Source organism: Sipha flava, unplaced genomic scaffold (assembly GCF_003268045.1).
Source record: "Sipha flava isolate LNK unplaced genomic scaffold, YSA_version1 324_pilon_pilon, whole genome shotgun sequence".
NCBI classification, from domain to species: Eukaryota; Metazoa; Arthropoda; class Insecta; order Hemiptera; family Aphididae; genus Sipha; species Sipha flava.
In genome coordinates this window covers 509,018-523,736 of record NW_020273009.1, presented here as the reverse complement: position 1 = coordinate 523,736, position 14,719 = coordinate 509,018, and the positions used below count along the sequence as shown (strand labels likewise).

Below are 14,719 nucleotides of genomic sequence, written 5' to 3'. Positions count from 1 at the left end.
ATAAAATATTATTAATTAGTGCGTGCCGAGTATTGAGGGAGGTTAATGTTCATAAAAACATTGCACGCTCTGATATTAATCTCATTTCGATTTCTGAGCTTTGAGAGTGCCTTATATGTTTAGCATTACTAAATAATTTAGTTCTTAAATGAAAAATGTTAACGATGAGTTGTATCGTGTAAAAGTATAGTTATCATCTATGATGAGAGAATGGGAATGACTGCGCTTTGATGGTATATTCGTTTGAGAGCAGGAGCGCGTTTCGGCAGAGGCATATTATAATATTACTGTGTGTAAGGGATCAAAAATTTCGCTGCAGGGAACACTATGGCCTAGCTGTTCAAGGCTTGAGAAGCCACGAGGACCAACGGTCATGTTATTAATTTATTTTTATTTTTTATCATATTTACCCAAACGAACGTTAAATATTAATATTGACAAAAATTTTAATTACTATAAATAATCATGCCCCTTAGGATGTATCCAGTTAATCGTTTTTCGAGAGTTATGTACGTAAAGTTCCGAAAACGTATGGTTACTCTCCTCATCTATGATAATCCCTAAATACCGGGAATGGCTCCGATGGATATTATGTGCCATAACTATACGGATACGGGCCTAACCTTTTTTTGGGGTTTCTGTAAGCCAGGGGTGGTTCAACGAGTTATCTTACGAGCTAATTCCAGATCGCGGAAGTACTTTAAATCATATTTCTAGACCATTGTACACTCAAAAGATATATAATATAAATAGCTTATGAGTTTAAATTATTCGTTACTTAATTAATCTGTTCAAATATTGTATATATATATATATATATATATAAAATAAAAATCTTTAATTTTTTCTGTTTAATTCTAAGTATTAAATTCATGCGTTTTTTGTCTTATTATAATAGCTTGACAACTTATATTTATATCGCCAGATGTTACATAATATTTGCATTAGTTTTTAGTATTTTATTTTTTCTTTAGATATTAGCCTACAAAGAGTGCATTTTTTCGATAAAAATAAAAATTGGTCATTTCTGCATATGATACGTTGGTAGTTACATTTGTTCGAATCGTTTCCATATGCTCATGGGCCGAAGTTCGGCTGGAAATTTCGTTCCCACGGTTATATACAAAGTATTGTTAAGGATATGATTCCTGGTGTAAAACAATATTAGTATTCCTGTAACATGTACACGTACGATAAATATGTGTGATGAGTATACGAGAATACGTTGTATATTTATAGCATGACGTATTTTCGGCATTTGAACTCGACGAGATCCTTACGAAAACGTTCTTTACGAAACAGTCCGCGATTCTGAGACAGTGGTAATTCTATTCATGCGTGTTCATGTATATTATATTATAATACTATGCTAAGTTCACCTCTCGATCATCGCCTATAATGTACCGGTACACGTGTCACGTTGTAAGCGTATTACATCATATTTCTCGTCGACATCGTTCAACTTGTTGACAAACCAAAGCACTCGTATTTGTATGCATGTAGGTATGGTATTCACGTTAAATACTACTATGCTGCGTCGATAAATGGACCGCTCGCCATGTCCGTCCTCGTATTTTTCAATGAAATATGTAGATTTAACCGTCACAGCAGTCGCGCGAGTTGGACTGAAACCGCATGCGTTGATTTATTGCTGCGATACCATGGCGTTCATTCCGGAAGAGCAACTATACCACTTATAGCGTAACTCAAACTGCAGTATACGCGAAAATACCCAATTCACACTTGATTATTAAAATGTACAATTTTGTATTTAATTAATTTAATATCGTTGTGACAATATCGTAAACTGGCGTACGGCTTTCGTGTGTAATATTTTATTTTAAAAATGTATACCATTATGTTCCGACCCCGTGTGAGCTCACCCGTCGGGACACTAATCAAACAATACGTGCGCTGCCCTGTCACCGTAACGTCGCTGCAGTCATACCTCACCTCTCCATCCCCCTCCCATCAAACACTACACCCGTGGCGTTATCTTATGCAGTTTACGCGTACAAATAACAACGTCCCGGCCCCGTTTAATCCTTTCCTAATGCACCTGACGATGCGCATATTTACATTGAACCAGCCCCATCGGTACAAAGTCCCGGGCTTAATGTCCACTCTCCTCTGGTCCGTCCGTCGTGTTCCAGCGTTTTAAGCCACGGACCTCGCGCGCGCACGTATTATACTCTAATAATACTCATCAGCTGCGGCAACAGCTCCGCGTAGTTCTCTGGAGTACAAATACGTGCAGCACCACGACGAAAACGATTAACACCGACTTGTATTACTACAGTAGAATACAAAATATACATTCCACACACTGCACTGGGTAGTATATAATATGGTGGAATAGAACGCGCACGCGAATCCAATCGACTAGATAACACGACAATTAGGATAGCAAACATAGCGATGACTACAGAGGGAATATCTCTTTGAATTCTACTGACGATTTCTTTAGAGCGGAACTTTCAAACTCGGCTAATATATAATACAACTTTATCACATATAGATAACGATCATGTTCTCATATATTTTGTTTAGAAAACTTCTCGTGCTCTCCTGTCCGTGTACGGTTGAAAAATATAACAATTTCAGTTCGCAACTGATTTCTTATAAATAATATAGAAAATAGTTTATACTCGTTAAATTTATTAAATATATTAATATCGCAGTAAGATATTAATAACATGGTTTGTACTGGACAATTCAATAACGATTGTTATTGTCAAAAAAAAAAAAAAAAAAATGCACGGCAAACATTACGGAACGAAAAATGTACTATTGTGTAAACATATAAAAGTCACATTATTTTACATTTGCTTTCCAAAAATTTAGTGTAGTCCATATATTTAATTAAACATTGCGTGATAAAAATTTTCTTAGTTTTATGTAATACTTTTATTATTTTACGTTTACCGCATGCTCGTGTAGCTGTGTACTTTGTCCGTCTTGTATAGTAGTAGTAGTGTGTGGTCGGTGGACCTGAAATATACATTTTTCTCGTTATGCTTCAAATACGACTATGGTATAGACGTACTGTGCTAGCGAAGAAAAAATACGTTCATGCGATTTTAACCCTCAGCTCAAGTTCAAGTTGTGGACGTCCAAGTGTATTAAAAGTAATTTTATGTCATAATACCTCAATCAACAATCTCCCTCCAAATACTCAACAATTGTAATTTAATAATAATAAACAATAATACGTGTTTGTTAATATGTTAATAATATTCGTCACTGTAGTAGAACCATGACACGATCGGCGTGCTTGTTAAAAATGTTAGAAATGTCTTTGAGACAATACGAGAACTTATATCAATTGTATGTATATGAACGTATGAATACTAGATATGGTGGTAGAACAACAGCTTTTTACGTCCTCACAAAATGTTTTCTCAGGAAAACGCAATTGTATTATTATATGGTTTGCACGAGTATTGCACGGTAAAGTGCGTATTTCATCCAGAACGATATTAATTTTAAACAAGCCATTACGTATATTCGAGCAATCGAATTCAAAAACGAATTATGGTTGAGTGATTATTTCAATTTTCTCGCGCTCGTTTCTAAAATATACAATAAAGAAAAAAACGTTATTGCCGCAGAACCGCGTGTGCACACTAGACGAGAATACATCAAAGGGTTGGTTCATTATTTTTGGTGTTCTCGGAAAAGCTCTGCTCCGTCGAATTTTATAATTTGGCGTCGCCGTCGCCACCGCGTAAACAACATTTTTCAAATGTTTGGAATGTTTAACACAACGTAATATATCAAATTTCGTCGTTTGATGTATCTACATGCATTTTTCATCTTTTTTCTTTGCTAGTAAACTATTGCAGCATTACATATTAGGTTTTTGTAGTTTAATATTACGTTCGTATACATTGATGTACGAATAATAATTATTATGTAACAGTATGATATAAAAATGGCAAAGAAACGGTCGCGTATATTTACTATGGTGTATTGTTCGTTCTCTCTCGTCGAACTGTAGTGCTGCGGTATGACACTTGAACAAGATTTTTCACTCGCGCAATATCCGGAATAGTCCTGTTAGTTTCCGTTATTTTTGAGAAAGTGCGCACTTAATATAAAATACAGGAACAAAAATATATATCCACAGGTATACTCAGTCGAGTTTCATGCATACGATAGCTTCGCTTGGATATCATGTAAATATTTTTATCAAAAAGCTGATACTGGAGTAGTATTAATGCGTTGGATTTGCATACACCAAATGTGGTGGTTAGATTAAGTGGCGTATGATTTAAGTTAATCTTTCGCCGTCTAAACAATACTAATTAATTGAAGAGCGCATAAAGACCACGTTTCATATGTGTGAAAAAACATATTATAATATTGTTTACGGTTATAGTTATGTAATTATTGAGTAACAACCTATTGGTATGGCCTTTAAGTGCTATTACGTCATGACAAAATACATTTTCCAATTAGCGACAAGATAAACAAATCAATATTATGTAGAGGAAATGTTAAAAAATAGCTTGTGATATATTTTTATCAAAGAATTTGGCATTTCTTCTTGGCACGTCTAACATAATATATACAATTATATACTTTTTACATTCATAACATTGTTATTTTAATAAATTTCTTGATATTGTGCAACAAAATTAAGTCTCCGCTGTAATATTTTATATATTATGATCACGGATTTGAGATAATATAAAATAACATATGTTGCACCAAGTATTTTTTTATTGTTTTTTAAATCAATCATAATGTATCTTATTATCGTTAATGTAGTAGCTGGTGTGATGGTAATTTCAAACATTTGTCAACTGAAAGATTGTTTTGTTTTTGCTTCTTTTTTTTTTTTCGTATAGTTTCTATAGTGATTGACGACATGGCCTTGGTCAATTAATCTTACGGGACCCAAGTGTATCTCTGGAGGATATTTAGAAACTAGAGTTTGTGTTCACTAAAGGTGTTATGTATATTTGATGTGGATTCGAGCAATAGATTACTTTACATATATTATTTTATATAGCTACGATAAGAATATACACATTAGCTTTGTTAGACATTGAAGACTCGAATAGTGATCCGCATAGTGTGAAAAGAAAAGAAAGAAGTTTTTTTTTTTTATCATAAATGTGTTTATCATTATAATTGGTGTCATCAGATTATCATTGAAAGATGCTTCTCCAACAAAATGAGTAAAATGGATTAACTTGTATCATGAATATTTTAATACATTATTTTTTATCAACGCCAACTAATAAGCTTGTTGCTGCTATCACTTTTGATGTTATTGATGGCGTTTAACCTTCCTCTGCAGCCTTATCCATCTTCGCACACACACACACACACACACACACATACACACACACACACATACATACCGTTTCGTCGTTCTTCCGTGTAAGTGTATATATGTATTAGATAAAGCGATATCGTTTGTCTATGTTTCGGTTCGTCCAATTATTGTGATCAATGCTCCCACGTGGTTGTTTTTCATCGCACTGCATTCTCGTTTGCTTTTTTCACACGGTACATTTTTCTTACACGGTTTCTCGAAATCCTCGTATGTAGTGCGTAACAACACGAAAACATCAAAAGAAGAGAGAGATTTATTGGCGCAGTCCTTAATAAGACTGATTGCGGTCTGGTTGTATCAAAACGTATTTTTTTTCTTTACATCCAAAGGGTATATACTCGTATATAAACTTGCAAATGTATAGATTTTATGGTAGGGTATAATATGCACGAGAAGTGTACTGGTCAGTCGGATCGCTGACATTGATCGAGATCCGTATCATAGACCCGTTTTAACCGCAGCATTATACTCAATCATATACTTCAAAGTGTATTCGATTAATTGAATTCGTTTTTCAACGATACAATCCATTCGAATTTTTAAAAAATAAAACGTGGTTTGCTGAAAACTTTTCAATATCTTCATCTGATCTGCACACAACAGAGTACAACGTAATCAATGCGGCGTATTTTCGATTTAAATTAGAAGAATCCCATTATTTTATTAATCAATAATAAACACCGAGGTAGATATCACCGCCGCATATCAGTGTGTAATGTTACATCGACGATTAAACTATAAATTATTACATTTTTTCCCAAGTCACTTGAAGCCTTTGTGTTTTTGATTTTGTGTATTCAAAAGGTGATATTTTACGTAAAATAGAATTGTTGTGTGTGCCGTAAATGTGATTCGCTAGTTTCGTTGTCGTTTTTCGTTTATACTTCGACTACCTACAACAATATAATGTCCCCTTTTTACAAATTCGACTGGATAGTATGGTTCATTGGATGTAACCCTTAACTCATTCTTGACAGAATCGCGCGAGAATTTATTTGCTCCTATACTTCCTTCCTTTACGTGTTTTTATTATCCGTGCCTCCTGCATCGCTGTCAATTTTATCAAGCATATTACCATTCTATTGAATAGAAATGATTTTGATTGTCCGATATTATGATGTAATATTAAGATATAATTTATGAAACACGTTAACAAACTAATTTTAACGAGGAAGGCAATTTAGACGTTACACACTTATTAACAACTGTGGCTGGAACCATTATTACCGTTTATTAAAAACAAAAATAAAAAACAAAAAATACATTATTTTGTTTTATTATTAATATTATTGAAGTGGATATCAAAAGTTTTGGTTTTTCTTCATATTTTTCATAAACAACATTAAATATTTGTGTTTGATTTGAACTACATTTTTTTTTCAGTATTTTGCATATTTTTATATTTTTATCCATCTAGAATTCATTGTTTTTGAACGTAGTAAAACGTTGTCAATGTTGCCTGATACACAACACTACAGTAAAATATTTAAGTTTACGTCTATAAAAAATACGTATTGTAGAACGTTGGCCATTCAACTGATTTACTTTCAATTTATTACGGTTTTAACGACAATATAGAAACTATTATTTGTTTTATTGCGGAATCGGGCCTTTCGTAATGGATGTGATAATATATAGTATATTACTCTTAACAGTTGTACAAAATGTATAGATTCACATCTACTACGATTTAAAAAAAAGAAGAAAAAATACTGCATAACTTATTTAGAACATAGTTCATAGTTATAAGTTTACAGTATACACGGCAAATAATTAATTAGTCAATAAAATATCATTCTTAGTTTATAAATTAGTAAATTTTAATTTTTCAAACTTAACTTCTATACTAACTTTATTAATTTTCATTATTTTTAATCCAATAAGCAACATTTAATTAAATCGTCTAGTAACGTTTTCATCCACATTTAATGATATTAATTACTTTCATCTACATACTGCTAAAAAATAAAATTTTTTTTCAAACTGTTAACTCAATGAAAATATGAATCGCTCGACTAAATTAACATAAAGCTCTCTATATTACCATTAGATTAACTTACCCAAGATTATATATTTGTATTATAATCGTTATTGACATTGGTATCAGCAGTCGTGTGTTCACTGGATGATAAAGCACAAATAATTATTAGTATAAGTTGTGATATTGTTATATCGATTGTGTGTGTGTGTGTGTGTTTGTATTATTATGTTTTTATACATTAGCTAAACGGACTGTTTCTTGTTAATGAATTTAATGATCTGTTTTAGGAATATTTGGAAGCGAAAATCGTGCAACTAGAATCCGAGTTGACGGCAGAGCGAAGAAACGTGCAGAGGGAGAGAACACTGAACTCTAAGCTGCAAAAGCAATTGGCACGGGTAAGTGAGCCGTTTTACCTGTATAAGTGCTTGATTTAATTCGTACTTTTGCATAAACATACATTTATTTGTGTGTTTTATTTCATAAATAGTTAATTTCATAAACAATTTTGCGAAACGCGTATTATTCTTTAACGGAGGGACGTGGTCAGTTAGGCAAATGAGGGTTACCCCCTCCTCTCACGGTGTTGTCATGGTGATCGGAGCTGCTATAGTGGGACGACAATCCGTGCTGCCTTTTGTGCTCTTTGTAGTAGACGAACGATATTGAATTCTCAGGCAAATGATAGACTGTTTCTCCTCTCTATGCCCGATCCTCTTACCCATCCACACCACCCTTTCATGGTGAATTTGTAATATATAATTGGTGAAAAAAAAAAGGTTGAATTAGACCCGATATGGCTATTACGTCTTGAAAGTTACGAGTAAGTAGCAAAAATGTCGTCTTCGTACGACTAAACGAAATGTCACGTTCGTCCTTTACGTATGTCTTACTGCGTATAGAGATCGACGAGAATTTCTAGCCAACATTAGGTATATAAATCAGTATTTATTATATGTACAGATACAAAAATCAATTTATGTAGATATATGTACGTGTTTGTATGTGTATTTGTGTAAAAAGTATATTATTTGTAAGTCAATATATTGTGAATTGTCATCCAAAGGTCAATATTGTTATTTTATCTTTTTTTACTCAAAACGATTTTTCTATTATTTTTCATTGGGTATTTTCTTATGAATCTTATATAAATGTGTGTGTGTGTGTGTATTTATATTATATTGAAGTATAAACTAATTTTTAAAAATTATGTTAGTCTACATTTTTAATGGTAATATTATTATTATTTATTTATTTTCAACAATTGAAAAAATATTACAAAGAAACAGAACCTTTTTATATTCTACTTTTTAAAAATAATATTATGATTTTCTTTTTTCTGCTATAAGTTTTTTTTAACCCTGCGTTAGTGTATTTGTATACTATACATACATTAAAATTGATGAAAAGAGTAAAATATTTTCTTTCAAAAAATATCAAACTACATTGCAGATGCAAAAATTATTGAAGTTTATCATTATAGAAATTTGATACTAGGGATTTAACTGAATTTAATGACAAGGTTATAATACGAAAAACATAGGAACGTTGATTATTTTTAACGTAAAAACAATGTGAAATGAAATAATCTCAAGAGACATATCGTATATTTTGCATTCCATCCGAAGACAGTTTAAATTCAGCAATGCTTGAACTGTCAAAAATATATGATTTATTTTTATAGTTTTAAAGATAAATTGTGATTCTTCTGAAGTGTGAAACTTTTTTAGCAATTCAAATTTCGATTACTCAGTGATTCGATGAAAACTTTTTACAGAAAAACTTTTTTTTTTATGTGTGTATTTCTGGTTTTTGTTTTCAATGACACAAGTCCGATTCATTTTACGAAGTCTGCAATAATCAAATTATTTACGAATGGTATCTATCTATGACTTTTTATATACATACGAAAATCATATATTGTACGAACGGATCAAAATATGTTATATATTTTAGAGATAATGATGAACCCTTTATAGTTAATGTTTCATGTGAAGAGTTTGGCTGACAACGCGGTCCGGTGCTCTTCACAAAATTTCCCCCTTTTAATTTCGAAAAGTGCTACGTTCCGTTTATCCGAAACAAAGAGGTAGCGAGAACAATGACACACACAAAAAAAAAAGGCGTCCACTCGAAAGAGTATGACGAAATATAGGAGGAGATACTACCCTTGTTTGTTGTGTTGTATCGTACATTGTTCTCGGTAAACGAGTAATCTTTTCGATCAAACAAATACAGTGTTTAGGCAAACATAATCACGGATTGACTTTGTACATATAATACAGTATTCGGGTTTTTGAAAAAGGAAAAAAACGGCAAAAAACATATGATATGGTTGAATTATACTCGGAAAATCGTTTCTTATGTCCGAAAATGATAAACGCGTCCCCCGGTCGAGTTGCCAAGAGTGAAGTCGTCCCGGGAGGCGCATAAAGAACTTCAAATGGTAAGTTCTCGCGAAATCTTATTTAACCATCTGAGACCTGTGTGTTACGGTTCAAGTATTGGCTAGGAGTGCTCAGCTTTAATTGGACGTTACGCTTGTTGGTCAACTCAATTTTCTAAATAAATAAATAAATAAAAAGTAACAAAAATGTTTACAAATATATTAAACAGATTGATCGTGTTATAGTTAGACGTACATAATAGATTTGGTATCACGTAACTCGATATTATGTTTTATGAAAGCTGAATAAATATATATATAGATTGATACATTTATTTAAAGGTACAATATAAATTATTGGAAACGAATCCGTAAACGGCTCGAAATAGTCTATTATTCCATGAATTCAAATTAACTGAAGGTTTCGATTAACGGCAATACTTGGCTCGGCTATAAATTGTATTATGCAAAACACGAAATTGCATTACATGTACATACCATAGTAATAATAATACTAGTGATGCTGCAGAGTTTACCCCGTAAAAATAGGGTACATTTTGAACGGTACTCCCGTAAATAGTATTACCATTTGGTAAAAACTCAAAAAATCTTTTGTTAAGATGAGAAAAAAATACATTTTATGCATAGAATCATATTTACATAATACATATGGTGTACTCAGATCTTCTTAACTATATATACCTATACAGTACAGTAATTTTATTATTATAATTCTCATACATTTTGTGATGAATAAATTGTTAATATCTGTCTTTATATAACTATTAAAAAAATGGCCAGTAAAGATATAATCTATTTATTTTCATTTTTGTTCTTACTGAATATTGAAAAAAAATGGTCTTCCAAATTTCCTTTTAATAGGGCTATACATTAGAATATAACTTTTTATTATTATTGATTAAGTTGATCATAGCAACGTTTATACCTATACGTGAAGTTTCTTTATCGATACAGGTTCGATAAACGCTTTATTGCATCACGCTGATTCTTTTTATTTTGTCGATTCCTCTGCTATAGTTGTATTACAAATTTAAAACGAAACACGACATATTTTTTCAATAAGACTGCTATCCAGGTAGTTTTATCCACCCTCATATGTGTGGGTGCTATGTATTTTGATTTACGTTTTGAAAGCAATCCTGTTTTAAGAGTCGCGTCTCGCGCTTTAAAATTTATCACTTCCAAACAGGAAGCCAACGAACCGTGGTATAATCTGGTAAATACTACTCCTGCCCTTCTCCAAGATGATACTCTCCTGTACATTGCAACCAACTATGGAATGCCTTAAACATCCGGTATAGGATTTTCCCGGAAAAACATCAATCATCAAAGGCTAACTTCTGTATCACGGTTCAGGAAAATAAAGGCTAAGAGAAATACATCGTAAGTCGTTCGAATCCCTTCGTCTTTAATATAAATTACTTATTTTATTTTTTTTCGGACATTCGGGGTAACGTGAGATCTGTAAGAGTAGGAGGGGACGGGAAAAGCCGTTCGGTTTCTAAACACCCTAGGTCGTTTTTCCCGTGCAAGACATGTACTTTATACAGCCTGGTTGGCCAATCCAATTTAAGAAAGGGAGAAAACAGTTTGCAGCACTTTTTTTTTACGATAAATATATCGACCGTTATAGAGAAAAAGAGAAAAAAGAATAGCCGTTGTTTTGTATATATAATAAGTTTAAAATTAAACATCTACAATTTTTATTTCTGAAATGTTTTTCAAAAAGCACAATATTACTTTGTAATAAAATATTTGATTAATATCGTAATGCAGCGTGGGTCGCAAACTTCGATATCACATAAGTTATAATTTATGAATTTAGTTAGTTTAATGTTTAGTTTAGTTTAGTTTCATATTTTTTAATATCAATTTACTTCCAGCTGATGTCGAATTTAATGTAATGATCTGCACTGTAAAATATTAAAATTAAAATTTTATTTCAATTTTCCTATTTTAATATATAAAACGCAGTTGTAATTGTTGGTAACTAGGGTTCGGAAGTTATAGGAGCCAAAAAAGGTAAAATATGCACAAAAAAATGATAAAATATGCATGAAAAAGTGTGAAATACGCAAAAAAAAATATTTATTTATTTATTAAAAGTTAATTAATACATATTAAAAACCTATAATTAAAAAAAATTGTATTATTGAAAACTAAAATATGGCGTATAATAGGTTGGCGTTTGAGTTTTTATTGAACTCATAAAGTAGTTAAGCAAATATATTTTCATTATTTGTGAAATACGAAATAAATATATGTTGTATAGTATCTGTTAAATTATTGATTGCATTGTACCATCAATAGTTTTGTTAAACTTATAATAGACATTAAAAAATAATAATAAATAACCTCAAAAAATAATATTGAGTTTTATATGATGTACGTTTTCCATGTTATTAGCGATGTGTATAATTAGTATTATTTTTTATATAAAATAAATCGGTTAAGAATGAAAATTTTTTTTTTATAAAACATTAAATATGCGTACAAATATGCGAAAATCAATGAAAATCGACGAAATATGCAATTTTTCTTAGAAATCAACGAATTATGCAAAATATTTTCAATTTTTAAACTGAATATTGTATAGCTCGGATTTCTACTTTGATGTGCTATAAATCGAGTGTATACAGAACAATATGCAACTTCAATAACTTCCGAGCCTTATTGATAACTAAGGACTGGGATTTAATGAACTAAAAAATAACAAAAAATACTCTAAAAAAATGCAAAAATGGTTTAAAAGTTATAAAAAATTAACATTGTAAATAAATAATTCTTTTAATAAAATTTGATTACCATTACGGAGAATCAAATGCATTTTCCAATTAATTTAGAATAATTGTATATAATATATACAGTGCAATCATAATCATTGTTGTACAAAAACCAATATTATTGGTTTTGTACAACAATGATACAATATAAAATATAACACCCGAAGAATTTTCATTTCGTTCGGAAATTCTACTAGAAAATTGAAATGGAATTGTTATTGGTTGCGTAGAAAGTATAACGTGGACAAACAGCATTTTCCATGGTCTTTTTGCTGGCTCGTGGGTAAAAAATAATAAATCTCGCGGCCATTAAAAAAGCTTTCTTTTGTACACGTGCTCTCTGTCAATTCGGACCGATTTTACGCGCCGTCGCCCAAATGGAACGTTTAAATTTCGTTTTGTTGGCGTCTACAAAAACATAGAAACGACTGTACACAGATAAGAAAAGCCAATTTAATCTTTGGAAAAAATAATACCGAAATAGAAAAAAAAATATATACCCTCTGCGTAATGGTTTCAAAAACTGTGTAGTACAAGCCCTGTGCGTATAATGGATATTTATAAATAGATAAGAGTTACCGTTGTTATCAGACTGCAGCGTTAATAAAATTCAAGTGGGAGAGGTGGCCTTTAAATTAACGTGTGAAAATAACACTTCTCCTTTAAAGGTCTTGTGTGGTCTCCATTTTCAAGCCGAGGATTTAGTAAGTAGATCCTTTTCGTCCCACATCGTTGCACAAAACTATGTCAATAATCTGTTTAGAGTGATCGAACACTTTGGCTTAAACATCGAGAGAGCGGAAAAGGGGAAAATTTACTATGTAATATTCGAATTTCTCATCTACAAACAAGTAGAATAGTCTATTGATATTACCCTACACCATATTGTTTACCAGTACGTATATGTATATAACATTATTTAGAACGTCTGAAGTTTGGGTCGTCTATTTTATACACTCATACATCTGTTCACGTGAACCTTTGATAGGCACATACATTCTACTGTATTCAACTAACAGTATCAGGTAAAAATATTTCTGAAATAATATACCCGAAAATATTTCTTTAGTAATATATATATATATATATCGAGGAAAGAAATGTTTACAGTAGAAAACATAGCCGATATATTATAATTCACGAAATTCATATCTTAAGTATTAAATATCTATCTACTAAAAAATATTTTTAATCTTATAGCTAAGAAAGTACTTTGTGTTTTTGTGTGCAGTTTTAAAATAAAATTTCACAATTTTGCAATTTATGTTTAATTACAAGAAAACATCTTTAAAAATATGATTTTTTAAGTCTTATGTGCGGATAAAATTTGTTAGTTGCAATAACCAATGGGAACCCTAAATCGCCTCATTACCCTACGCGCCAAGTAAGAAAACGAAAATTGATTAAGTCAATATCTAAGACGGTTGAATATTTTAATATTTTGAATGGGTTTTCAGCTATAGTGTTATTAAACTAGCTCACATCTAACCAGTGCTTCATTATAATTACATTAGATATTAATGGATATTATTTTTTCTGATACATTTTTTACAGGAGATATTTTTTTCTTGATATACATTTTATGGAAGATATTATTTTCAGAGAAATTTCTCCGGATATATTTTATTCTAGAACCATAACCATCATAGACATTTTGAAAACTAAAATAACTAAATAGTGTAAGAAATCAAATGTTTCTTAACTCAATTATTTTTATTATTTTATGAACTAAATTTAAGAACATCGGAATTGTCTTTGCAATAAATATATATAATTTATAAATATTCGTTTATAAATTATATATATTATTACGTTTCGTGATTATTTTTCGGGTAGGGATGAAATTAATTAAATTACAGTTAATAGTGTTGAATTTAATGTTTGTCTATGATTACTTATATTACCTATTAACATTAAATTTTAGCATTACTTTTATTGTGAGTGTTATTAAATAATATTGTTTTCATCGGGACAGTGAACAATTAACGTAATTTTATATTTTTTAATAAATAATTTAAGATACCTAAGATACAATTATCAGACTATCTAGTGTGTTTCATTAAAAATTAGTATACGTCCTGTTCACCGAAAATGTAGTGTTCGAATTACTTTCGAATGAAACAAAATTAATAACAGTAATTAATACTTGAAACCGGTTCATCTTTTACAACTCATTATGACAGTATCATGTTAAACGTATT

The 14,719-nt window shown here is 31.0% G+C and overlaps 1 protein-coding gene across 1 annotated transcript in view; it reads left to right on the top strand.

Moving 5' to 3' along the window:
• Positions 1–14,719, top strand: part of LOC112686802 — a 252,933-nt gene that overhangs the window by 98,638 nt on the left and 139,576 nt on the right. The window contains exon 4 of the mRNA XM_025559239.1: positions 7,616–7,726. Coding sequence (XP_025415024.1) covers positions 7,616–7,726 — 111 coding nt within the window. The remainder of the gene's footprint in view (positions 1–7,615; positions 7,727–14,719) is intronic.